Source organism: Mobula birostris, chromosome 4 (genome assembly GCF_030028105.1).
Source record: "Mobula birostris isolate sMobBir1 chromosome 4, sMobBir1.hap1, whole genome shotgun sequence".
NCBI classification, from domain to species: Eukaryota; Metazoa; Chordata; class Chondrichthyes; order Myliobatiformes; family Myliobatidae; genus Mobula; species Mobula birostris.
In genome coordinates, this window is record NC_092373.1 from 205,519,829 (window position 1) to 205,547,339 (window position 27,511).

Sequence of the window (27,511 nt, forward strand, 5' to 3'; positions counted from 1 at the left end):
TCATAGCCAGAGCACCCAATTAACCTGTCACAGCCTCACATTCTCCGCCAGTCTGCAGTGAGTGAGTGTCAAGGAGTGGAGCCCACCTAATCTCAGCCTCTGTGTAGGCACCCTCACCTCCCCATTCCACATCTGGGGAGGGCACTGGGTAGAGCCCCTGCCTCTTGGGTTTGATCCCAACTTAATGGGGCTGTCTGTGTTGAGTCTGCAAACTGTCCCTGTCACTGTGCTGGTTCCCCTAGAGAAATGTGCTAGAGTCCTCTGTCTTTCAAGTTGTTCCCGCATGTAGCCCATCGTTAAAGATCCTTCCTCTCCCAGGGATGAAATCTAGAGCTCCTGCTGGCACTTCTGTAGATCTGGGCTTTTACAGGAAAGGGTTGCTAGCCCCATGCCCAATTCTCCTCCTTTCACAGCCGGACTTGGGAACTATCCTTGGCAGAGTTGGTGGGCTAATCAGCTGCTGTGAATTGTCCTTATTGTGTGGGTGGAACCAGGCCCAGTGTGTGTAGGTGATTGGTCAGCACGGGGTGGATGGGCTGAAGGGCCTGTATCACACTAACTCTGCATTCACATCTTCTCTCGGTTTACTTTGCCTCTTTTGTCAGAACCACTCTAATCCCCTCAAAACTGGGCATTTCATTCTTAGTTATTTTACTTGGAGAGCAAGTCCTCCTGTGGCTCAATGAGCTGCACCCTAGCCTACCACAGGACAACTTACAATAACCAGTTAACCCCCTAGCCAGTATGTCTTTGTATTGTGGGAGGAAACGGGTGCCTGGAGGAAACCCACCTGCACACGGGAATCAACGTACAATCTTGCTTACAGAGAATGCAGGAATTGAATTCTGAGGGCTGATGCCGCAAACTTCCTGCTAACTGCTACTCTGCCATGATGTCCAATTATTACAGTGCCAACAATCGGGGTTCAATTCCTGCTGTCTCTAAGGAGTTTGTACGTTCTTCCCGTGACCATGTGGGTTTCCTCTGGGTGCTCCAGTTCCCACCACGTCCCAAATACATACGGGTTAGGGTTAGTGAATCGTGGACATGCTCTGTTGACGCCGGACGCATGGCGACATTTGTAGGCTGCTCTCAGCACATTCTCAGACTGCTTTGGTCATTGACGCAAATGACTCACTTTGCTGTATGTTTCGATGTATGTGTGACAATTAAAGCTAATCTGTGTGTAGTGTGGTGGGGGAGTTCATGGTGCCTGTGTGGTGTGCTGTTGAGGTTCAGTGAACCTGTGTGATGTTCTGGGGGTCCCTTCCTTAGGGTATGATTAACCCATGTGATTCTGTGATCCCACTGTTGCCTGCTTGGTGTTGGAGATGGGTGTGGAGGGGTTTGGGGTCCCTCCCTGCAGTTCTGTTAACCTGTGTTGTTTCTCTGAATCAGAATCAGAATCTGGTTTAATACCACCGGCATGTGTTGTGAAATTTGTTAACTTTGCAACAGTACAATGCAATACATGATAAATTTAGAGAAAAAGAACTGAATTACAGTGTGTGTGTGTGTTTGTTTATTTATATATTACAGGTATATGTATATTAAATAGTTAAATTAAATAACTAGTGCAAAAACAAAAGTGTTCATGGATTCAGTGTCCATTCAGAAATCTGATGGCAGAGGGGAAGAAGCTGTTCCTGAATTGAATGTGTGCCTTCTGGCTCCTGTACCTGCTTCCTGATGGTAACAGTGAGAAGAGGGTATGTCATGGGTGGTGGGAATCACTAATGGTGAACGCTGCCTTTCTGAGGCACTGCTTCTTGAAGATGTCTTGGAAACAATGCAGTCTAGTACCCATGAGGAGCTGACTAGTGTTACAACTCTCTGCAGCTTGCTTCGATAACCCAGCTCTCTTATTCTGACCCCAGCTGTCGCCTGGTACATACCTGCACACGAGCTACAGGGGGACTGGAGGAAGGAGAATACCAATAAACCATCGCTGAATCGACCGGTGCAGGCGTGGGCCCAGCGGGGGCCTGTCCCCCAGCCGTGGAGGGAGCCTCTCCGACAAAGGCATCTGCAGGAGCAGTGGGTCAGCAAGGAGGCACAGGACACCCGGCCCCCACCGCCAGCTCGAGAGGATGGGGTTGGGGGCAAGTTCCTCTCCACTCTTGTTCCCCTCACGCTCAGGGTAAGAAACATTTTTGTCACCTACCTACAAGAAAGATATCCATAGCACTGAAAGAGTGCAGAGACAACTTACAAGGATGTTGTCGGGACATGAGGACCTGAGTTAGAGGGAAAAGTTGAATACGTTAGGATGATAGAGGTATACAGAATTATGAAGGATATAGATAGGATAAATGCAAGCAGGCTTTTTCTAATGAGGTTGGATGAGACTAGAAATAGAGGTGATGGGTTACGGGTGAAAAGTGAACATTTTGAGGGGAACATTGGGGGGAACCTCATCACTCAGAGGGTGGTGAGAGTGTGGATCAAGCTGGCAGCACAAATGGCCTATGTGAGCTCGATTTCAACATTTAAGGGAAATTTGGATAGGTAAGTGGATGGGAGGGGTATGGTTGACTGTGTTCCAGGCGCAGCTTGATGAGACTAGGCAGATTTCTAGTTCAGCATGTACTAGATGGGCCAAAGGATATTTTTTTGTGCTGTTCTATGTCCTATGACTCGATGTATGGTTACTAATTTGATCTGTATGTGTCACAATGATTTTATACTCAGCAGCTAGGGATCTTGCGGGGGGGGGGTGTCATTTTGTGAGGGAGGGTGATATCATACCAGCTCTCCCCCTGTTGGACTGCAGGGACCCTGTGGTGCCCTGGACTCTGGTGTCCCCAGGGTGTGCACGGTAGCTCAGACTCTCGAGGCGTTTGGGAGAGGATAGGTTGAGATCCGCAGTGGGGCCAAGTGCTGTAAATATACGAGTCCTTCCCTCCAAAGCGAGCACCTGTTGGATTGTGGGGTAACTCTCTGCAGTAATTTGGGGACCCGATTCCTCTCGGGAATGTCGGTGGGGTGAGGTTGCTCACGGTTACTGACGATGCAGGGCCTTGATTGGAAATGTTGACTGTCCATCTCCCCTCACAGATGCACCCCGACCTGCTGAACTTCGGTGTCTTATTTGCCTAAATCTGTGTTAATGTTTGCAGAGATTAGTGTTCAAGCACCGGCTCCCAGCTCCCAGCTCCCAGCTCCGAGGAGGTTCCCCACCCCACTAGAACCCTGAAAGACCCGGTTGTCACCTGTTCTGTACGAGCAGAGGACACTGTGACGCATTCCAGTTAGGGTGAACCAGCCGGTACAGAGAGAGGCAGGACACAGTCTGCCGGAGTACTCTGTGCACTAAATTCCGGCTTTATACTGCCCCTAGGTCCTGAACACAGGCACCAACAGGTTGCACTCCACAGCAGAGATGCTGGTGCTTCCCCTCCCCGGGGTTGTGCTCTGCAGAGAAGTGAGCACAGCACTGGCTAGGTGTGATCAGCGACTGGCTGCGTGTTGATGTTCAGGTGGGTCACCAGAGTGATTGACCTCTGTGGGTGAAGAGGCTGGTGGTCAGTCTGGGATGGGGTGGCAGAGTAGGGATGTATATGCTGTGATTGGTGCCCTCTATCCATTTATGTTCCCCTTCTCCCTCCCCACCTCAGGAAGCCTTGACCATGAACAAACCCTGGTTCATCTCCCACTCACAAGAGCGTGTTCGTCGCCTTGCCTTGCTGGTGGAAGAGAGGAAGTTGCAGAGTGAGCTACAGAGCGAGAGGGACAAATTGTTCAACCAGCCCCCATCGCGGGGCTTCCGGGAGTGGAGAAGCCAGCATCCAGGTGAGTGCTGACATCCTGGTTTATTGTTGTCACAGCTATCCAGGAACACTTTGTCTTGCCAGACTTACCATTTCAAAATGGAGGCAGCGTAAGGTGAATAGAATGCAGAATATAATCAGTCCTGCACTCTACTGCAGTACACACTCCCCTCCAGACCCGTTTCTGCACTAACAGACAGCCCACTGGAGGAACTCATGACTACATGGCCAGTTCTGCCATGGTGAAATGGTGTCACGGGTAGATAGGGTCATAAAGAAAGCTTTTGGCCCATTGGCCTTCGTAAATCTTAAGTATTGAGTACAAGAGATGAAATGTTATCTTTAATTTGTCTAAAACATACATTGGTGAGGCATAATTTGGAGTTTTGTGTGCAGTTTTGGTCACCTGCTTATGGGAAAGATGTAAGTAAGGTTGAAAGAGTACAAGAGAAAATTTACAAGAATGTTGCTGGGTCTGGAGGACGCGAATTATAGGGAAAGTTTGAATAGATTAGGACATTATTCCTGGGAGCATAGGAGATTGAGGGGAGATTTGATAGACCAAAGTCCATAAAATATAGGAGCAGAACTAGGCCATTTAGTCCATCGAGTCTGCACCACCATTTCATCATGGCTGATCCATTTTTCCTCTCAGCCCCAATCTCCTGCCTTCTCCCCGTATCCCTTCATGCTCTGACCAGTCAAGAATCTATCAACCTCTGCCTTAAGTATACATAAAGTCTTGGCCTCCACCGTGCCTGTGGCAAAGAATTCCACAGATTCATCACTTTCTGGCTAAAGAATTTCCTCCTCATCTGTTCTGAAAGGATGCCCCTCTATTCTGAGGCTGTGTCCTCTGATCTTACACCTTCCAACCATAGGAAACATCATCTCCACATCTGCAAACTTTGCTACAAAGCCCTAATCATTGACATAATGTAAAAAGAATCAGTCCCAACCCAGACCCCGATGGAACTCCACTAATCACTGGCAGCCAACCAGAAAAGGCTCCCTTTATTCCCACAGTGGCTGATTGGCAGCAGGCAGTTTTATCCATGCTAGAATCTTTCCTGTACTGCCATGGGCTTGTAGCTTGTTAAACAGCATTGTGTGTGGCACCTTGTCAAATGACTTCTGAAAATCCAAGTACACAACATCAACCGATTCTCCTTTCTGTCCTGCTTGATGTATCTTCAAAGAATTCCAACAGATTTGTCAAGGCAAGATTTTCCCTTGAGGAAACCATGCTGACTATGGCCTATTTTATCATTTCCTCTATGTACCCTGAAACCATATCCTTAACAACAGAGTCTGTCTTCATAACCACTGAAGTCAGACTAACTAGCTTATAGTTTCCTTCCTTCTGCCTCTCCCTTCTTGAAGAGTGGAGTGACATTTGCAATTTTCCATTCTTCCGGAACCAATCCAGAATCAAGTGCTTCTTGAAAGACCATTGCTAATGCATTCACAATCTCTTCAGCCACCTCTTTCAGAACCCTGTGGTGGACACCATCTGGCCCAGGTGATTATCTACCCTGGGACCTTTCAGTTTCCCAAGAACCTTCTCTGTAGTAATGGTAACTTTGTACACACTTCATGACCCCAGATACCTTTGACTTTCACCATACTGCTGCTGTCTTCCACAGTGAAGACTGATGCAAAATACAGGTGTCATACAAATCATTCACATACAGGTGTCCCCCGCTTTTCGAACGTTCGCCTTACGAAACCTCACTGTTACGAAAGACCTACATTAGTTCCCTGTTTTCGCTAAAAGGTGTTTTCACTGTTACGAGAAAAAGCAGTGTGCGATAAAAAGCAGCGCGCGCCCCGAGCAGCCGCTCTCCTCCGGATTCGGAACTGCATTCTCGCCGGCATTGCTTAAACACGTGCCTGTGAGCATCCGTTTGCAAGATGAGTTCTAAGGTATCGGAAAAGCCTAAAAGAGCTCGTAAATGTGTTACACTTAGCCTAAAACTAGACATAATTAAGCGTTTCAATCATGGTGAACGAAGGAAGGACAAAGTGAGTTTGGCTTGTGGAAACTGACAAAGATGATGTTGAAGAGATTTTGGCATCCCATGACCAAGAACTAATAGATGAAGAGTTGATGCAATTGGAAGAGGAAAGGATAACAATTGAAACCGAATGCAGTAGCGAATGGACTGAAAGTGAAGTCGTCCAGGAACTGAACATGAAGCAACTGCATGAGATTTTCGCTGCAATGATAAAGTACGACTTTAATTTTGAAAGGGTACGTCGGTTTAGGGCATATTTGCAGGATGTTTTGAGTGCTCACAAAGAACTGTATGATCTAAAAATGCGCAAGGCTAGCAGTCAAGCAAGCCTTCCACATCAGCCACAGCAGACGACGAACCTCGACCTTCGACATCGAGGCAGGCAGACATAGAAGAAGCAACACTCACAACACGCTGGAGGAACTCAGCAGGTCGGGCAGCATCAGTGGAAAAGATCGATCGACAATTCAGGCTGGAACCTTCGTCCTGACGAAGGGTTCCGGCCTGAAACGTCGATCAATCTTTTCCACTGATGCTGCCCGACCTGCTGAGTTCCTCCAGCGTGTTGTGAGTGTTGCTTTGACCTTAGCATCTGCAGACTATTTTGTGTAGACAGAGAAGAAGATGACCTGCCTGCCCTGATGGAAACAGACGACACCTCAGTGTCCCACCACCCTAACCCCTGGGCCGCGGACCGATACATTGCCGCGGAGAATGCAGCGGTAGCCAGAAGGCACCCAGCACATCTTTAAGAAAAAAGCCGAAATGAAAAAGCTAATTAATTACGTGCCGCCGGGCACGTAAATGTCGGCCCAGGTCAGAGGTGATTGCCGATTGCGTCGCCTCTGATCTGGGCTGACGTTTACGTGCCGGGCGGCACCTAAGTAATTAGCTTGTTTATTTTGGCTTTTTTCTTAAAGATGTGTTGGGTGTGTCCCGGCTACCGCTGCATACCTCGCGGATCGGTATTGGTCGGCGGCCTAGAGGGTGGGGGCCACTGCACCGCCCCAACCTCTGACGACTCAGCCTAACACACCATCATCAGTGTGCTCGCTGTCTTCCCAATTCTGGTAGGTGATACTACACTGTACATACATTATTTCTACTTTATATAGGTTGTGTACTTTTATGCGTTATTTGGTATGATTTGGCAGCTTCATAGTTTAAAGGTTACTGGAGAGAGTATTTTCGCCGAGAGTGCTTGTGTGAGATTTTCTGCCGAGAGCGCTTGTGTGAGATTTTCGCTACGGGGAACAGTGCAGGCAATGATTGTAGAGAAGTATTTCTACTTTATATAGGCTGTGTATTTATCATATCATTCCTGCTTTTACTATATGTTACTGTTATTTTAGGTTTTATGTGTTATTTGGCATAATTTGGTAGGTTATTTTTGGGTCTGTGAACGCTCACAAATTTTTCCCATATAAATAAATGGTAATTGCTTCTTCGCTTTACAACCTTACAGCTTACGAACTGTTTCATAGGAACACTCTACCTTCAGATGGCAGGGGAAACCTTTATTCAGTTTGTCCACCATTTCTTTGTCCCCCATTACTACCCCTCCAGCTTTGTTTTCGAGTGGTCCAATATCCACTCTCATCTCTTTTCTTACACTTTACATATCTGAAGAAACTTATGGTATCCTCTTTAATATTATTAGCTGGCTTACTTTCGTATTCCATCTTTACCTTCTTAATTAGGGGTCCCCAACCTTTTTTGCACTGCGGACCGGTTTAATATTGACAATATTCTTGCAGACCGGCCGACTGGGGGGGGGGGGGCGGATAGGGTTGCCAACAAACAAGAGTAGCAGTCAAATGTGTTCAAATGTGTTTACCCATAAGACTACAATGACCACGAAGCCTTGCGCGGGCACCAATGCGCATGCGCGTCGTAACCTGCCGATCTTCCCCGCCCCCAAGCTAATCCTTTTTGGCGATTCTGTTCGTGGGGGAGGTGTTAATCACTACCGGAATATAGGTGATAAGTGGCTAATACACTCAATTTTGTTTCTAAAAAGGTTTATCTAACGAATTTAATATTAAACACACAGCGCATATTTTTCTCGCATGGATATAATGATAAGTCAATTATCAGGGAAGCTTGAAGTGTTGAACGAACTTCCAGTAGAAGTGGCAGAAGCAGGTTCGATATTATCATTTGAAGAAAAATTGTACAGTTATATGGACAGGAAAGGAATGGAGGGTTATGGGCTGAGTGCAGGTCGGTGGGGCGAGGTGAGAGTAGCGTTCGGCACGGACTAGAAGGGTCGAGATGGCCTGTTTCCGTGCTGTAATTGTTATATAAGTCAATAGCATCATAACATTTTAAGTAACGTTTGGATATTAAACGCACAGCGCATATTTTCCCCGTTTGAACATATATAATTATTGTAACACACCAAAATCGGTGGGAGCCCTGGACTTGTTTCCCTGCAACAAGACAGTCCTATCGAGGGGTGATGGGAGACAGCGATACTCGAAGGGGGTTCCTTATGTCCAGTCTATTCCGCAATTTAGTTTTCGTTTTCATTGCATTCATTGCAGAGAACTCCGCAGAAAAATGTTGGAAATGGAAGCAACGTTTTCAGTGCTTTTGTGGCTATCTCAGGATATTTAGCCTTGACTTTGATCCAAAATGCCGGCAGAGATGTTATGTCAAACATACTTTTCAGCCCGTCGACATTTGCAAGCTCGAGGGGTTGATCGCCTTCCCGAGCTGACACGGATGACGCGCGGGTAATGACCTCGCCTGCGTAATGGCTGATCAGTGGCCGTGACCGGGAATGAGGAAAGGTGCAGCTGACCAAATCATATCGCTTCCTCGCGGCCCGGTAGCGCATGCTCTGCGGCCCGGTGGTTGGGGACCGCTGTTCTTAATAACATTTTAGTTGCCGTCTGTTGTTTTTTAAAAGCATCCCAAACCTCTAACTTCCCACAAATTTTTGCTCTATTATATGCCTCTCTTTGGTTTTTCTCTCATGTCTCTGTAAATCCCTTTACTCCACTGTAATACTGATATATCTGGCTTTAGCTGCTGCTTCTCAAATATCAGGGTGAATTTGATCATATTATGATTACTTGCCCCTTTGGGTTCTTTTATTTTAAGCTCGCTAATCAATTCTGTTTCATTGCACAACTTTCAATCCAGAATAGCTGATCCCCTAGTGAGATCAATCATGAGATGCTCAAAAGAGCCATCTTTTAGAAATCTCCCCTCTTGAAATTGAGCACCAACCTGATTTTCCCATTCTACCTGCGTATTGAAGTCCCCATGACTATTGTAACATTGTCCTTTTGGTATGTATTTTCTACCTCCCGTTGTAGTTTGTAGGCCCAATCCTTACTATTGTTTGTGAGTCTGTTTTACCATTGCAGTTCCTTAGCTCTATCTCAATGACTCAACACCTTCAGACCCTGTCACCTCTTTCTAATGATTTGATTTCATTTTTTGCTTACAGAATACCACTCCCTCTGCCTTCCTGCCTGTTCTTTCTGTACGATGTGTATCTTTGGACATTAAGCTCCTGACTATAATCTTCTTTCAGCCATGATTCAGTGATGCCGTCAACATCAGACCCGCCAATCTGCAACTGCAACAGGTTCATCTATCATATTCCCAATACTGCAGGCATTCAGACATAACACCTTTTGTCCTGTATATACCCTCTGTGATTTAGTTTGCCTTTTATATTGCGACTCATCCTGATAACTGCAATTTTGCCCTGTCAACTGCTTTTCCTTACTACACATTGCCTCTGTGCCTAAACCAGGTACCTCATCTTCAGCACTATCATCCGCCTTTCCTACCACAACTTTGTCTGAGGTCTAAACAGCACCTGCCTCCACAACCTCCACGAACTGTTCTGGCACTCTGGTTCCCATCCCCCTGCAACTCTAGTTTAAACCCACCATGCAGCATTAAGAAACCTTCCCACTTGGATATTAGTCCCCCTTCAGTTCAGGTGCAAAACGTCCCTTCTGTGCGGGTCCCACCTTCCATGGAAGAGAGCCCAATGATCCAAAAATCATTGGACAAAGGAGAGGCTGTGGATGTTGTGTATTTGGATTTTCAAAAGGCCTTCGATAAGGTGCCGCATAAGAGGCTGCTTAATAAGATGAGAGCCCATGGAATTACAGGAAAGATATTGGAACGGGTGGAGCATTGGCTGATAGGCAGAAAGCAAAGGGTGGGAATAAAGGAATCCTATTCTGATTGGTTGCCGGTTACTAGTGGTGTTCCGCAGGGGTCGGTGTTGGGGCCGCTTCTTTTTACGATGTAGATCGATGATTTGGATTATGGATTAATTGGTTTTGTGGCCAAGTTTGCGGATGACACCAAGATAGGTGGAGGAGCAGGAAATGTTGAAGAAACGGAAAGGTTGCAGAGAGACTTAGTCAGTTTAGGAGAGTGGGCAAAGAAATGCTAGATGAGATACAACGTTAACAAATGTATGGTTGTACATTTCGGAAGAAGAAATAATCGGGCAGATTATTATTTAGGTGGGGAAAAAATTCAAAAATCGGAAGTGCAAAGGGACTTGGGGGTCCTCGTGCAGGATACCCTAAAGGTTAACCACCAAGTTGGATTGGCAGTAAGGAAAGCGAATGCTATGTTGGCATTCATTTCAAGAGGAATAGTGTATAAGAGTAAGGAGGTGTTGATGAGGCTCTATGGGGCATTAGTGAGACCTCATTTGGAATACTGTGTGCAGTTTTGGGCCCCCTATCTTAGAAAGGATATACTGATGTTGGAGAGAGTTCAGAGAAGATTTACGAGGATGATTCCTGGAATGCAGGGGCTAACATATGAGGAGCGTCTGTCAGCTCTTGGATTGTATTCATTAGAGTATAGAAGAATGAGGGGGGATCTCATAGAAACATTTCGAATGTTGAAAGGGTTGGACAGAGTAGATGTGGAAAGGTTGTTTCCCTTGGTGGGTGAGTCCAGGACAAGAGGCCATAGTCTTAGAATTAGAGGGTACCCAGTTAAAACAGAGATGAAGAGAAATTTTTTTAGCCAGAGGGTCGTGGATTTGTGGAATTCGTTGCCACATACAGCTGTGGAGGCTCGATCATTGAGGGTGTTTAAGGAGGAGATTGACAGGTATCTAATTAGTCAGAGTATCAAGGGATATGGGGAAAAAGCCGGAAATTGGAACTAGATGGGTGAATAGTTTAGCTCATGGGGGAGCTGCGGAGCAGACTCGATGGGCTGAATGGCCTACTTCTGCTCCTTTGTCTTGTGATCTTGTGAAAAATCTTATACCCTCCCTCCTATACTAACTCCTTAGCTACATATTTAACTGTATAATCTTCCTAGTTTTGGCCTCACTAGCATGTGGCATGGGTGGCAATCCTGAGATCACAACCCTGGAGGTCCTGCCCTTTAACTTAGCACATAACTCCTTGTGCAGACCTTGTCACTTGTTCTACCCATGTCATTGGTACCTACGTAAACCACAACTTCTGGTTGTTCACCCTCTCCCTTAAGAATGCTGAGAACTTGATCCTGGAGCTTGGCACCAGGGAGGCAACATACCATCTGGGAATCTTGTTCTCACCCAAAATCCATAAGATACACCCAAAAGTATTAAAGAAGCAAAATCTTTGTTGTCCAGCGTTACCACTGTCCTCGATACAAAGGTGGACCTGTCTCCAGTGGAGTGGCCAGCAGCAGATATTTGAACAGTTCATGTTTCTCATAAAATTAAGCAGAGGGATCCTAGCAGTCTTATACAGCACGGAGTCAGGGCCGTCAGTCCAACAGTCCATGCCGTGCCCATAGCCCTCTAAACCTCTCCTATCCATGTTCTAATTTAGATGGGTTTTAAATGTTGTTAATATGCCCACCTCAAACATAGAACATTGTAGCACAGTGTGGGCCCTCTGGCCCACAAAGTTCTGCCAACTTTTTAACCATGATCATTATAACCCTTCCCCCTTACACATCCCTCCAGTTGCTTAAAAGTATGTAATGGAATGACAAAACAGACTCGATCGGCTGGTGGCCTAATTCTTTTGCTATGTCTTGTGGTTATCTGTCTCTATCATGACCCCATTGGGAGTTCCATGCACCAGCCAGTCTGTGTTTAAAAAAAACACCTCTGATGTGCTCCTATACTTTCCTCCAAACACTTTAAAATCATGCTGTCTCATATTAGGCATTTCCGCCCTGAGAAAAAATCTCTGGCTGTCCACTCGATCTATGCCTCTTATCATTGTGTATGAAGTCACTTCTCATCCTCCTTCACTTCAGAGAAAAGCCCTAGCTTGCTCAGCCTATCTGCTTAAGACATGCTCTATAATACATGCAGAATCCCGATACATAATCTAAAATCTCCTGAGTTCTGGCAGCTTATTCCAAATGGGCACCACCCTTTTCTTCTTCTGTTGTGGCCCCATATTATGCTGTAGTGTCTGCTCTTCAAGCAGGAAACCATTGTCCAATGGCACAGAAATGTGTCACACTGACCAAGAGTGGTAGTTACCAGTGCAACCAGTATGTCAGAATGTTGACTGGGATCAGGGTAACTTTATCAACCACTGTCAGCCCAGCTTGTTTTATGAAGTCTGAGATAAACCTGAGAATGTTCAAAATGCTCAGCAGGTCGGTCAGCAGCAATAGGAAGAGAGGCAGGAATTGCCTGCCATCCACACTGGACTAGGATGGGTAGTTGCGTTGGCTCTGGTGTCACTCCCAGTTCTGGCACTGAATTCAGAGATGATGGGTTGGGTTACGCTTGCTGTGCCAGTACAAACCTACACCACTTCCACCCAGTCCTAGTCACTTCAATTCCTGTTTTACAGATTACTCCATTTTATTCAAGAAGAAAATTTCCAAGCAAGAAATGTTGGATCGTTCTAAGCGGTGAGTCTACAGTTCTATAGAGTTCCTGGCTACTCAGAATCCTCTCATTGTTCTCGGATCTCGCAGTGATCTAGTATACGTGCAGTTTCCAACAGTGGGGCACAGCCTCAGAATAGAAACATAGAAAACCTACAGCACAATATAGGCCCTTCGGCCTACAATGCTGTGCCAAACACGTACTTACTTTAGAAATTACCTAGGGTTACCCATAGCCCTCTATTTTTCTAAGCTCCATGTACCTATCCAGGAGTCTCTTAAAAGACTCTATCGTATCTGCCTCCACCACCGCTGCCGGCAGCCCGTTCCACACACTCACCACTCTCTGTATTTAATATAAAAAAAAACTTACCCCTGACATCTCCTCTGAATCTACTTCCAAGCATCTTAAAACTGTGCCCTCTCGTGTTAGCCATTTCAGCCCTGGGGAAAAGCCTCTGACTGTCCACACAATCAATGCCTCTCATCACCTTATACACCTCTATCAGGCCAATGCACCCTATGCCTTCTTAACCACACAGTCAACCTGTGCAGCAGCTTTGAGTGTCCTATGGACATTGGTCCTCCACACTGCCAAGTCTTACCATTAATACTATATTCTACCATCATATTTGACCTGATCATTGCTGATCAATCTGTACCTCTCCTGTTAATCCTGCCTCTCAGAGCAGAGTCTAATAATTGAATCTACAAAGGAGTGTATTCCTTCCTCCTCTTTTAAAATAATGTACAATACCAGCAGTGCTCCAGTCCTCTGGCACTACTCCCACAAGCAGAGCAGATTGAGCCTCTACAAGGTCCTCCCTTGCTTCTAGAAAGATGTCCTTTGAAAACAGAGATGAGGACAGGGTGCAAGATAATGATATAGGTGAAAATGTCACTGCCTCACCTGAGCAAGACCCTTTAGCGTGCAAGAAACAGAGCACTAACAGTAGGAATGGGCACAGTGGTGTCTCAACCTGGCAATGCGAGGCGGGACAGAGAGGGTGAGAGTGAGAGCACAGCCGATAAATCCCCCTCTCAGTCTGAGGTAAGTCTCATCCGCTCCTCTGCAGATGTTCCCTATCGTGGGAGAAGTCTAGGACCAGAGGGCACAGCCTCAGAATACAGGAACATCCCTTTTGAACAGAGATGAAGAGGAATTTCTTTAGCAGAGGGCGCTGAATCTGTGTAATTCATTCCCACAAATGATTGTGGAGGCCAAGTCATTAGATATATTTAAAGTGGAGGTTCTTGATTAGTCAAGCCATCAAAGATTAACAGGGTGAAGGCAGGAGAATGGGATTGAGGGGGACAGTACTGTGCTGTACTGTTCTATGTTCTATAAGCCATGATATAATGCTGGGCAGACTCAACAGGCTGAATGGCCTAATGCTGCTCCTGCACCTTATGGTCTAATCCTAGATCTATGTGGACACCAGTGACAGAACTTGGGGCACAGCAACAGACCCACCCTGTGTCAGTGTTGAGGTTATGTCCGCTCAAGGCATTTCATCTGCCCAGCCCAGCCCCAGATGCACTGACGGGGTTAAGTATTATCAGTGGAAGAGTTATTTCCATCACCTTTGGTGAATGGGCAGGCTTGCTAGAAGATGATCCACAATGAGAGATTCTGGGGCATGCTGTGGGTGTGGACAGTGACGGTCGCCCAAAACTCAAGGTAGGACACCCTTTTTCAATATTACCTGCCTCTCCACTTATCTTTGTAACATCTGCAAACCTGGCCACAAAACCCCATTAATTCCGTGTGGAATAAACAGACTGCTGGAGATACTCAACAGGTCAGACAGCATTTCTCCACAAATCGTAAACACAACTCAGGCAGCATCTATGGAGAGGAATAAAGAATTTGGGGCCAAGACCGTTCATTAGGACTGGAAAGGAAGGGGGCAGATGTCAGAATACGAAGGTGGGGAAGTGGGTGGGGTGGGTTTAAGTAAGACCGTAGAACATAGGAGCAGAATTAGGCCATTAGGCTATCGAGTCTGCTTCGCCATTCTATCATAACTGATCCTTTTCTTTTTCTCCTCTTCAACCCATTTTGTGGCCTTCTCCCCATAACCTTTGATGCCATGTCCAATCAAGAACCTATCAATCTCTGCTTTAAATTCACCCAACGACCTGGCCTCCACAGCTGCCTGTGGCAACAAATTCCACACCCTCTGGCTAAAGAAATTTCTCCGCATCTCTGTTGTGAGAGGGCGCCCCTCTATCCTGAAGCTGTGCTCTCTTGTCCTAGACTCTCCCACCATGGGAAACATACTTTCCACACCTACTCTGTCTAGGCCTTTCTACATTCGAAAGGTTTCATTGAGATCACCCCTCATCCTTCTGAATTCCAGCAAGTTACAGGCCCAGAGCCATCAAAAACCCTTTCATTCCAATAATCATCCTTGTGAACCTCCTCTGGACCCTCTCCAATGCCAGCACATCTTTTCTAAGATGAGGAGCTCAAAACTGTTCACAACACTCAAGGTGAGGCCTCAGCAGTGCCTTATAAAGCCTCAGCATCACATCCCTGCTCTTGTATTCTAGACCTCTTCAAATGAATGCTAACAATGATTGCACTTTCCTTCCTCACCACCGACTCAACCAGCAAGTTAACCTTTAGGGTGTTCTGCACAAAGACTTCCAAGTCCCTTTGCATCTCAGATTTTTGAATTTTCTCTCTGTTTAAAAAATAGTTTGCACATTTATTTCTGTGTATTTTTCAACATTATATTTCATTTGCCACTTTCTTGCCCATTCTCCTAATCTAAGTCCTTCTGTTTCCACAACACTACCTGCCCCTCCACCAATCTTCATATCATCTGCAAACTTGGCAACAAAGCCATCTATTTCATCATCTAAATCATTTATATACAGCATAAAAAGAACTGGTCCCAACAACGACCCCTGTGGAACACTAGTCACTGGCAGCCAACCAGACTAGGATCCTTTGATTTCCACTCACTGTCTTCTTCCAATGCTCTAACCATGTTAGTAACTTTCCTGTAATACCATGGGCTCTAAACTTGGCCTTTTGAAAAGTCCAAATATACAACATACATTGCACCCCCTTTATCCATCCTACTTGTAATCTCCTCAAAGAATTCCAACAGGTTCTTCAGGCAAGATTTTCCCTGAGGAAACGTTGCTGACTTTGTCCTATCTTGTCCTGTGTCACCAAGTACTCCCTCAACTCATCCTTAACAATTGACTCTAACATCTTCCCAGCCAGTGAGGTCAGGCTAACTGGTCTATAATTTCCTTTCTGCTGCCTTCCTCCTTTCTTAAGAGTGGAGTGACATTTGCAATTTTTCAGTCCTCTGGCACCATGCCAGAGTCCAATGACTTATGAAAACTCATTTCTAATGCCACCACAATTTCTAACGCTACCTCTTTCAGAACCCTAGGGTGCAGTTCATCTGGTCCGGGTGACTTACGTACTTCTAGATTTTTTAGCTTTTTGAGCACCTTCCCTTGTAATAATAACTGCACTCACTTCTCTTCCTTCACACATTACATCAAGCACACTGCTAATGTCTTCCACTGATGCAAAATACTCCTTCAGTTCATCTGCCGTCTCCTTGTCCCGTTATTTCTCCTGCCTCCTATTCCAGCAGTCCAGTATCCACTCTCATCTCTTTTATTTTATACATACTTGAAAAAGCTTTTACTATCCACCTTGATAGTATTTGCTAGCTTGCTTTCATATTTCATCTTTTCCCTTCTAATGATTCTTTTCGTTGCTCTCTGTAGGTTTTTAAAAACTTCTCAATCCTGTATCTTCCCACTAATTTTTGCTCCTTTGCAGTTACATTAGCTTTAACTTCCCTTGTCAGCCATGGTTGTACTATTCTGTCATTTGAGTATTTCTTCACTTTTGGAATACAGCTATCCTGCACCTTCCTCATTTTCCCCCAGAAACTCATGCCATTTCTGCTCTACTGTACATCCCTGCCATCATCTCCTTCCAATTTACTTTGGCTAACTCCTTTTCCTTACCACTGTAATTTCCTTTACTCCAGTGAAATACTGCTTTTACTTTCTCGCTATCAAATTTCAAGTTGAACTCAATCATATTGTGATCACGGATTCTAAAGGGTTCTTTTACCTTAAGCTCCCTAATCACCTCCGGTTTATTACGTAACACCCAATCCAGTATAGCTGATCCCCTAGTAAGCTCAATGACAAACTGTTCTAAAAAGCTATCTCTTCAATAAAAAATAAATTACAAAAAAAAGCCATCTCTTAGGCATTGAACAAACTCTCTCTTTGAGATCCATTACCATCCTGATTTTCCCAATCGACCTGCATGTTGAAATCTCCCATGACTATCATAACATTGCCCTTTTGACATGCCTTTTCTATTTCCTGTTGTAACCTGTGGTCCATCTCCCAGCCACTGTTGTAGGCCTGTACGTAACTGCCATTAGGGTCCTTCTACCCTTGCAGTTTCTTAGCTCAACCCACAAGGATTCAACATCTTCCAATTCTCTGTCATATCTTTCTACTGATTTGATGCCATTCTTTACGGTAGAGCCACACCACCCTGCCTCTGCCTACCTTCCTATCCCTCCGATTTAAAAAAGTGTAACCTTGGACATTCAGCTCCCAACTACAATCATTGTTCGGCCACGATTCAGTGATGACCACATACCTGACAATGTGTAATAGTGAAACAAGATCTTATTTCTTAAACTCTGTGCATTGCGATATAACACATTGAGTACTGTATTTGCAACCCTTTTTGATTTGCAACCCTCATGTACTGATACCCACTCTAGTAGCTGCAACTGTGCCCCATCACCTACCTGCCCGTCCTGACAGTCTGAGTGCACGCTACCTTTACATAGAAAACCAACAGCACAATACAGGCCCTTCAGCCCACAAAGTTGTGCCGAACATGTCTCCACCTTAGAAATTACTTGGGTTACCTACCCATAGCCCTCTATTTTTCTAAGCTCCATGTACCTATCCAAAAGTATCTTAAAAGACCCTGTCGTATCTGCATCCACCAGCGTGGCCAGCAGCCCATTCTACACACTCACCACTCTGCGTAAAAAAAAAACTTACCCCGATCTCTTCTCTGTACCTACTCCCAAGAACCTTAAAACTGTGCCCCCTCATGTTAGCCATTTCAGCCCTGGGAAAAAGCCTCTGACTATCCACACGATGGATGCCTCTCATCATCTTATACACCTCTATCAGGTCACCTCTCATCCTCCGTCGCTCCAAGGAGAAAAGGCCAAGTTCACTCAACCTATTCTCAAAAGGCATGCTCTCCAATCCCGGCAACATCCTTGTAAATCTCCTCTGCACCCTTTCTATGGTTTCCACATCCTTCCTGTAGTGAGACAACCAGAACTGAGTACAGATTTACCATCTGTCCTATCCTGAGTGTCATCACTCCAGTTCCCACCCCGCTGCCAGATGAGTTTAAACCTGCCCAACAGCTCCAACAAACCTTCCTACAAGAATATTGGTCCCCCTCAGGTTCAGGTACAACCCGTTACTTTTACAGGTCATACTGCCCCTAGAAGAGATCCCAATGATCCAAGAATCTCAAACCTTGCCCCCTGCACCAGCTTCTCAGCCAAGCATTAATCTGCAAAATCATCCTGTTTCTACCCTCACTGGTGCGTGGCACAGGCAGCAATCCAGAAATTACTATCTTGCAGATCCTGCTTCTCAGCTTTCTGCCTAGCTCTCTAAATTCTCTTTTGAGAACCTCTGCTTTTCCTTCCTATGTCATTGGTGCCAGTATGTACCAAGACATCTGGCTGCTCCCCTTCCCCCTCCAAAATGCTGTGGACACGATCCAAGACGTCCCTGACCCTGGGACCTGGGAGGCAACGTACAACCCGGGCATCCCGTTCACGTCCACAGAATCTCCTGTCTGTCCCCTGACTATTGAGTCCCCCATCACTACTGCTCCCTTTTTCTCTCTGTTTCCCTCCTCTAGCACAGACCCATGTTCATTGCCTGTAACCTGTTCGCTGTAGCATTCCCCCAGGAGCCCATCCCCTACAAAAGTATCCAAAGCGGTATACTTATTTTTGAGGGGAATGGCCACAGGGGTGCTCTGCACTAACTACCTATTCACATTTCCATTTCTCCTGACAGTCACCCAGCTACTCGCCTTCTGCAACTTCGGGGTGACTACCTCCCTGTAACTTTTATTAGTTATCTCCTCACTCTCCCGTACAAGCCAAAGATCAGCCAGCTGCTGTTCCAGATCCTGAAAACGGTCTTCAAGGAGCTGCCGCCTGACGCTTCTACTCTCGCCACTGGCCTAATCCAGATAATGGCCGTCCCGCTTGTTCATTCTGTACTTTTATTTAGTTTACAGTGCCCTGCTCCTGCCGCTGATAGGGCCTCTGCAATGGCCCAATGCTTGCAAAGCACTCTTTTTAAACTAGAAACTGGGAAGTGATAGGTGAAAAAGGCAAAGAAGTGGAGGAGGAGGAAATCTCATAGGAGAGGAGGGGGCGGGGTGCTCCAGGGGAGGTGAGAAGTCAGGGGCCAGAGTGGGGAATTGAAAGAGGAGGGGAAATATTACCAAAAGCTGGAGAAATCTGTTAATGCCATCAGTCTGGAGGTTACCTAGACAGAATATGAGATGCTGCTGCTCAAACCTTGGGTCAGACAGCATCTGAGTTACTGTGTCTACCTCTCTGTCCACTGACACTGACTGACCATGCGTTTCAGCTGCTGCAGCTCATATTCAGTGCAAGTTTCAGGGCATTGCTGACCAGTTCTGGTACTGACTGCTAGTTGTGAGAACCGTGCCCCCTCTTCCTGCCCTCAGACCAAGCACTAGACAGCCTGTGGGGTGCACAAGCTGGCCACTGAAGCCTGTCTCTGGTTTGTTGCAGACTGTATGAGCAGCTTCCCGAAGTGCTCAGGAAGAGAGAAGAAGAAAAACGGAAAACAGAGTATCAGGCTAACCGCCTGAAAGCTCAGCTCTATAAACAGGTGGGTCCCCAGAGACACAGCTCAGCCCTGCACAAGAATGGTCTGCTGCTTAACCATTCCACCCACCTCCAGCACTGTGTGGGGTACAGGCAGCGGACCCCTGAAAATTGAGGTAAATCCTCAGGGCCTGACCCAGCTGTTGTCCTGGATCTTGTGCAATGCTAGTACAGCAATTGCAAGGGCCCTCATAGAGATATATAAACCATCCTTAAACAACGGAATATTAGCTGTCACCCAGCACTTCACCCTTGTCTAAGAAAGGCACAAAGACTGTGCCAGGAAATTATACACAGCAAGCCTGAAGTCAGTTGTGAGCAAGTTATTGGAAGGTATTCTGAGGGAAAGGATATTTGGATAGATAAGGTTTTTATTTTGAGAAGACTGAAATATTACAGCAAGGATGTAATACTGAGGCTTTATAAGGCATTGGTCATACTTCACTTGGGGGGTATTGTGAACTGGATCAGCAAATTTGTGAATGCCACTGAGATTGGTGGCTTAGTGGACAGTGAGGAAGACTATCATCTGGATCAGCTGGAATTTCATGTGGCCAAGTGTAATGTTGCACTTTGGAAGAACCAACCAGGTCTTACACGGTGAAGAGGGTGCTAAGGATTGCGGAACAACAGAGGAACCTTGGAATGCAGATCCATAATTCCTTAAAAATGGTGACAGGTAGGGTCATAAAGAGAGCTACTGGCTTTCATAAATCCTGAGCATTGAGTACAGGAGCGTGGACTGGCCTGCCACTGGTGCGGTTTCATTTGTAACATTCAAGAGAAGATTGGAGACAGAGAGACATAGATGGGAAGGGTATAGGTCAGTGGAATGAGGGAGAGAATAGATGGGACAAATGCTCTGTTTCTTTGCATGGCCTCTCTGTGACCAGGTTGGTAGGTTAACTAGTTGCTGTAAATTACTCCCAACAAGCTGGTGACTGGTAGATTCTGGTTGGAATTGATGAGAATGGGTATTAAGCAGATTCACACATGGTGACTGCCTATACCGACACTGTGGTCTGAATGCAGTGTAACCTCATTAGCACCAGTGGTTGGGCAGATGAGACAAACAGAGACCCGAAGGATGATTTCAGCAGCAAACCCCCACCATATGTTACCTTGCCCAACATCTGTCTGTGGTGAGGAAGGCAAGGATGTAATACTGAGGCTCTGAGGCACAGGTCAGACATTTGGAATATTGTGAGCCCCTTATCTAAGAAAGGATCTTATGGCATTGGAGAGGGTCCAAAGGAAGTTCACAAGAATGATCCTGGGAATGAAAAATAGATTCAGAAAGGGCAAGTCCTGTTTGACAAACTTACTGGAGGCCATAATGAGTGCAGTGGATAGAGGGGAACAGATGGATGTCGTATACTTGGATTTCCAGATGTTCGATAAGGTGCCGCACAAGAGGCTTATAAGTAAGCCATGCATGGAGTTGGAGGAAGTGTTTTGGTGGATAGTGGATTGGTTAACCGATAGAAGGCAGAGAGTTGGTATAAATGGGTGTTTCTCCGGTTGGCAGTCAGTGGGGTGCCGCAGGGGTCGGTGCTGGGCCCGCAGCTGTTTACCATTTACATTGATGATTTGGAAGAGGGGACTGAGTGTAGGGTAGCAAAATTTGCTCATGAAATGGCGAAATATTGCAGCATGCTGTTGTGCAGAGGGACTCGGGAGTGGTTGTTCATGAATTGCAAAAAGTTGGCTTGCAGGTACAACAGGTTATTAAGAAGGCAAACGGAATGTTGGCCTTCATTGCTAGAAGGATTGAATTTAAGAGCAGGGAGGTCATGCTGCAACTATACAGGGTACTGGTGAGGCTGCACCTGGAGTACTGTGTGCTGTTCTGGTCTCCATACTTGAAGGATATACTGGCTTTGGAGGCAGTGCAGAGGAGGTTCACCAGGTTGATTCCAGGGATGAAGTGGTTAACCTATGAGGAGAGATTGAGTTGCCTGGGACTATACTCTCTGGAATTCAGAAGAATGAGAAGGGATCTTATAGAAACATACAAAATTTTGAAAGGGATAGATTAGAAGTAGGAAAGTTGTTTCCATTGGTAGGTGAGACTGGAACTGGGGACATTGCCTCAAGATTCAGGGGAGAAGATTTAGGATGGAGATGAGGAGAAACTTTTTCCCAGAGAGTGATGAATCTGTGGAATTCTCTTCTTACATAGTAAGGGAAATTAAGGGTTATGGGGAAAAGGTAGGTAGATGGAGCTGACTTTACAGACAGATCAGCCATGATCTTATCTTATTGAATGGCAGAGCAGGCTCAGTGAGTTGGATGGCCTACTCCTGCTCCTATTTCTTATGTATGAAGAGTGTCTAATGGCTCTGGGCCTGTGCTCACTGGAGTTCAGAAGCATGGGGGGGGGGGTGGCTCATTGAAACCTATTGAATATTTAAAGACTGAGGGTGGACATAGAGAAGATTATTTCCTATGGTGGGGGGATCTAGGAGCAAAGGTCACAGTCTCAGCATAGAAGGGTGTCTCTTTAGCCAGAGGGTGTTGAATTTGTTACTAAGACAATGTGGAGGTCAAGCCATTGGGTATACTTAAAATGGAGGTTGCTAGGTTCTTGGTTAGTCCAGGTGTGAAAGGTTATGGAGAAAAGGCAGGAGAATGGATCAGCTATGATGAAATGATGGAACAAACTTGATAGATTGAATGGCCTAATTCTGCTCCTATTTCTTAAGCTCTCTCTCTCTCTTTCCCCACCCCCAGAAAATCACCAATCGTGTTTTGGGCAAGAAGGTCTCGTGGCAGTGATTGCTCAGCAATTCGCGCATGATGTCTGGACTTTCTCCTCTCTGCCATTTTCTATAATGTAAATAAATCTTTAGTTAAATAAAAATACTCCCTTGTTTTAATTTCACTCTACAAGAGCAGAGCACACACACTCATTGAACATGAGGTTACTATATGAGCTAACACTAGGGACACAAACACTCCTCCTCTCCCCCCCCCCCCCCCCGAGGTCTGTTTCTGACCCTGGACCAGAACTCAGCTGCCTGAGATTCTTTTTCCTTGGAGTAGAAAGCAGTGCCCCAGCAGGGTTTTGCTGGTGCCTTTGGGACATGGCTTCCTGCAGCACTGATTACAAAGGCTGCTGCTAACTGTACAGGTCGTATTCTCCCTGTGCCTGCCCAACATCCTCAGGGTAGTAAAACTGTCCACTTCTAACAAGAACACCCCACAGATACAGCCTTAGGATTTCTAATGTGTAAAAAATAATCCAATTATTATGGATAGAAACATTCTCTCAAGCATCCTGGGTCAGGTCTGTATGCAGTAAGATGTCAGCACAAGTTTAAAGATACAGCATCTGTAGAACATAATTTTAATTGAGTAACAGAATCGCCAGTTGTTACAATTTCCATAAAAACACAAGACACAATATAACGCAAAAAAAACCCAGAATCCATCATCATTACAGTGGAAAGATCATTTGTACACTGTTGTAATGGTCTCGGTAAACTGAGAGCAGGGGGCTGGGGGGTGGAGAGAAACACTTGGACCCAAAATATACTCTGTAGGGAGTGACTGAAGTCACTTTTCCTGTTTCGGCACACGTTCCTGCTGTCTCTGAATCTCGTCTTTCCGCTGGTTCACGTATTTCTGCAAAATAACAAATTTGTCATTCCAGTATCTTTAGAACACTGCTGACTGAATGGCCTGTACTATGTTGTGCTGACACTTTTAACTTAATCCATGATCAATCTAACCTTTCCCTCCCACATATAGTGCCTATAATTAGTATCTCCCCCACCCCCCGGAAGTTTTCATGTTTTACAACATTGAATCACTGTGGATTTAATTTGGCTTGGTTTGACACTGATCAATAAAAAAAACTTTTAAGTCAAAGTGAAAACGGATCTCTACAAAGTGATCTAAATTAATTACAAATATAAAACACAAAATAACTGATTGCATAAGTAGTTACCAGCTTCAAGTCAGTATTTAGTAGATGCACCTTTGGCAGCAATTACAGCCTTGAGTCTGTGGACAGGTCTCTATCAGCTTTGCACATCTGGACACCAACTTTTCCCCATTCTTCTTTACAAAACTGCTCAAGCTCTGTCAGATTCCATGGGGATGACAAGTGAACGGTCCTTTTCAAGTCCAGCCACAAATTCTCAATTGGTCTAAATGCTGACCTAGCCATCCCAGGATATTAAATTTCTTGTTTTTTTACGTCATTCCTGTGTAGCTTTGGTTTTATGCTTGGGGTCATAGACCTGCTGGAAAGCAGATCTTCTCTCACGTCGCAGTTCTCTTGCAGACTGCATCACGTTTTCCTCTAGGATTTCCCTACATTTTGCTGCATTCATTTTACCCTCTGCCTTCTAGGCAATGAAGCATCCCCACAGCATGATGCAGCCAACACCATGCTTCACGGTAGGGATGGTGTGTTTTTGATGATGTGCGATGTTTGGCTTATGCCAAATATACTAGACACGAGAATACTACAGCACAGTACAGGCCCTTCGGCCCTTGATTTTGTGCCAACCCATATATTCCTTAAATAAAAAGTACTAAACCCACACTACCCCCTAACCCTCTATTTTTCTTTCATCCATGTGCTTGTCCAAGAGGCTCTTAAATACCCCTAATGCAATGGACTAGAAGGGCCGAGATGGCCTGTTTCTGTGCTGTAATTGTTATATGGTTATAATGTTTTAGCCTCCACCACCATCCCTGGCAAGTCATTCCAGGCACCCACAACCCTCTATGTAAAAAAAAAACTTACCCCTGATGTCTCCCCTAAACTTCCCTCCTTTAACTTTGTACATATGCCCTCTGGTGTTTGCTATTCATGCCCTGGGAAACGGGTACTGGCTATCCACCCTATCTATGCCTCTCAATCTTGTAGACCTCTATCAAGTCCCTTCTCATCCTTCTACGCTCCAAAGGGAAAAGTCCCAGCTCTGCTAACCTTGCCTCATAAGACTTGTTTTCCAATCCAGGCAAATCTCTGCACTCTCTTCATAGCTTCCACATCCTTCCTATAATGAGGTGACCGGAATTGAGCACAATTCTCTTATGTGTGGTCTCACCAGAGATTTGTAGAGTTGCAACATGACCTCTCTACTCTTGAACTCAGTCCCCCTATTAATGAAGTCTAGCATCCCAGAGGCCTTCTTAACTACCCTATCAACCTGTGCAGCGACCTTGAGGGATGTATGGATTTGGACCCCATGGCCCCTCTGTTCATCCACACTCTTAAGTAACCGACCATTAACCCTGTACTCAGCCTTCTGGTTTGTCCTTCCAAAATGTATCACCTCACATTGAAGTCCATCTGCCACTTTTCTGCCCAACTTTGCATCCTGTCTATATCCTCTTGTAACCTTTGACAACCTACAGCTCCATCCACAACTCCTCCAATCTTCGCGTCATCCGCAAACTTCCTCACCCATCCTTCTGCCTCTTCATCCAGGTCATTTATAAAAATCACAAAGAGCAGGGGTCCCAGGACAGATCCTTGTGGCACTCCACTAGTCACCGACCTCCAGGCAGAATACTTTCCTTCCACTACTACCCTCTGCTTTCTTCCTTTAAGCCAATTTTTTTATTCAAACAGTGAAGGTTCCACTGATCCTATGCCTCTTGACTTTCTGGATGAGTCTCTCGTGGGGGACCTTGTCAAATGCCTTGCTAAAATCCATGTAGACCACATCTACCGCCGTACCCGCATCAATTTCTTTTCTTACCTCTTCAAAAAACTCAATTAGGCTCGTGAGGCACGACTTTCCCTTCACAAAGCCATGTTGACTATCCTTGAGTAGACTGAACTTCTCCAAGTGCTCATAGATCCTATCCTTAAGAATCCTTTCCAATAGTTTGCAGACCACCGACGTAAGACTCATTGGTCTATAGGTCCCAGGATTCTCGCTATTACCTTTTTTAAACATTTGCCATTCTCTAATCCTCCAGCACCTCCCCTGCAGCCAAAGAGGATTCAAAGATCATAGCTACTGCTCCAGCGATCTCTTCTCTCACTTCCCACAGCAACCTAGAGTATATCACATCCGGCCCTGGGGACGTATCATAGGGGACATAGCATTTAGTCTGATGGCCAAAAAGCTCAATTTTGGTTTCATCAGATCACAGAACCTTCCAGCTGACTTCAGAGTATCCCATATGCCTACTGGCAAACTCTAGCCGAGATTTCTTGAGTTTTTTCCCCCCCCCAGCAGTGGCTTTCTCTTTGTCACTCTCTTATCTCAGCCACTGAAGCTTGTAACTCCTCCCCAGTTGTCACAGGTCTCTTGGTGGTCTCCCTCACTAGTCTTCTTCTTACACCGTCACTCAGTTTTTGAGGATGGCCTACTCTAGGCAGATTTACAGTTGTGCCAAATTCTTTCCATTTCTTGATGATTGACTTAACTATACACCAAGGGATATTCAGTGACTTTGAAATTTTCTTTTATCCATTTCCTAACAATGCTTTTCAACAACGGTTTTGTGGAGTTGCTTGGAGTGTTCTTTTGTCTTCATTGTGTAGTGACTCACCAGCAGCTGGACCTTCTGGACACAGGTGTACTTTTACTACAATCAACTGAAACTCCTTGACTGCACACAGGTCTCCAAAAACAAATCTCCATTTAACTAATTATGTGACTTCTAAAACCAAATGGCTGCACCAGTGATGGTGCGTCATATTAAAGGGGGTGAATACTTACACAATTATATTGTATTTAATATTTGTAATTGATTTTGATCACATTTTCATGTCAAAGTGAAAACAGATCTTGACAGCAACACACGTGAAAGTTGCTGGTGAACGCAGCAGGCCAGGCAGCATCTCTAGGAAGAGGTACAGTCGACGTTTCAGGCTGAGACCCTTCGTCAGGACTAACTGAAGGAAGAGTGAGTAAGGGATTTGAAAGTTGGAGGGGGAGGGGGAGATCCAAAATGACAGGAGGGGGAGGGATGAAGCCAAGAGCTGGACAGGTGATTGGCAAAAGGGGATACGAGAGGATCATGGGACAGGAGGTCCGGGGGGGGGGGGGGGGAACCCCAGAGGATGGGCAAGGGGTATAGTGAGAGGGACAGAGAGAGAGAAAGAATGTGTGTATATAAATAAATAATGGATGGGGTACGAGGGGGAGGTGGGGCCTAGCGGAAGTTAGAGAAGTCGATGTTCATGCCATCAGGTTGGAGGCTACCCAGACGGAATATAAGGTGTTGTTCCTCCAACCTGAGTGTGGCTTCATCTTTACAGTAGAGGAGGCCGTGGATAGACATGTCAGAATGGGAATGGGATGTGGAATTAAAATGTGTGGCCACTGGGAGATCCTGCTTTCTCTGGCAGACAGAGTGTAGGTGTTCAGTGAAACAATCTCACAGTCTGCGTCGGGTCTCTCCAATATATAGAAGGCCACATCGGGAGCACCGGACGCAGTATATCACCCCAGCCGACTCACAGGTGAAGTGTCGCCTACACCTGGAAGGACTGTCTGGGCCCTGAATGGTGGTAAGGGAGGAAGTGTAAGGGCAAGTGTAGCACCTGTTCCGCTTACAAGGATAAATGCCAGGAAGGAGATCAGTGGGGAGGGATGGGGGGGAGGAATGGACAAGGCAGTCGCGTAGGGAGCGATCCCTGTAGAAAGCCGGGGGGGGGGAGGGAGGAAAAGATGTGCTTAGTGGTGGGATCCCGTTGGAGGTGACGGAAGTTACGGAGAATAATATGTTGGAGCCGGAGGCTGGTGGGATGGTAGGAGAGGACAAGGGGAACCCTATCCCTAGTGGGGTGGCAGGAGGATGGGGTAAGAGCAGATGTGCATGAAATGGGGGAGATGCATCTGAGAGCAGAGTTGATGGTGGAGGAAGGGGGAGAGGGGGGTGTGAATACTTTTTACAGGCGTTGTAGACTTCCATTTTCTAT

The 27,511-nt window shown here is 45.9% G+C and overlaps 2 protein-coding genes across 4 annotated transcripts in view; one reads left to right on the forward strand and one right to left on the reverse strand.

The window, feature by feature from the left end:
• The window catches only part of alms1 (ALMS1 centrosome and basal body associated protein), an 86,838-nt gene extending 64,374 nt beyond the window's left edge, over positions 1–22,464 (forward strand). For 2 of the 3 annotated variants that reach the window (XM_072256805.1, XM_072256807.1), the window contains 4 exons: positions 1,878–2,140; positions 3,618–3,792; positions 12,598–12,658; positions 14,060–14,543. In XM_072256805.1, the coding sequence (XP_072112906.1) occupies positions 1,878–2,140; positions 3,618–3,792; positions 12,598–12,658; positions 14,060–14,261 (701 nt within the window). In that variant the 3' untranslated portion in view covers positions 14,262–14,543. Of the gene's footprint in view, positions 1–1,877; positions 2,141–3,617; positions 3,793–12,597; positions 12,659–14,059; positions 14,544–19,515; positions 19,616–22,344 lie in introns of those variants that run through there. The other variant, XM_072256806.1, reaches the window with a different exon arrangement.
• A 480-nt stretch (positions 22,465–22,944) lies between these two features.
• znf638 (zinc finger protein 638) overlaps positions 22,945–27,511 on the reverse strand; it is a 126,526-nt gene continuing 121,959 nt past the window's right edge. Inside the window, exon 25 of the mRNA XM_072257019.1 lies at positions 22,945–23,238. Coding sequence (XP_072113120.1) covers positions 23,170–23,238 — 69 coding nt within the window. The 3' untranslated portion in view covers positions 22,945–23,169. The remainder of the gene's footprint in view (positions 23,239–27,511) is intronic.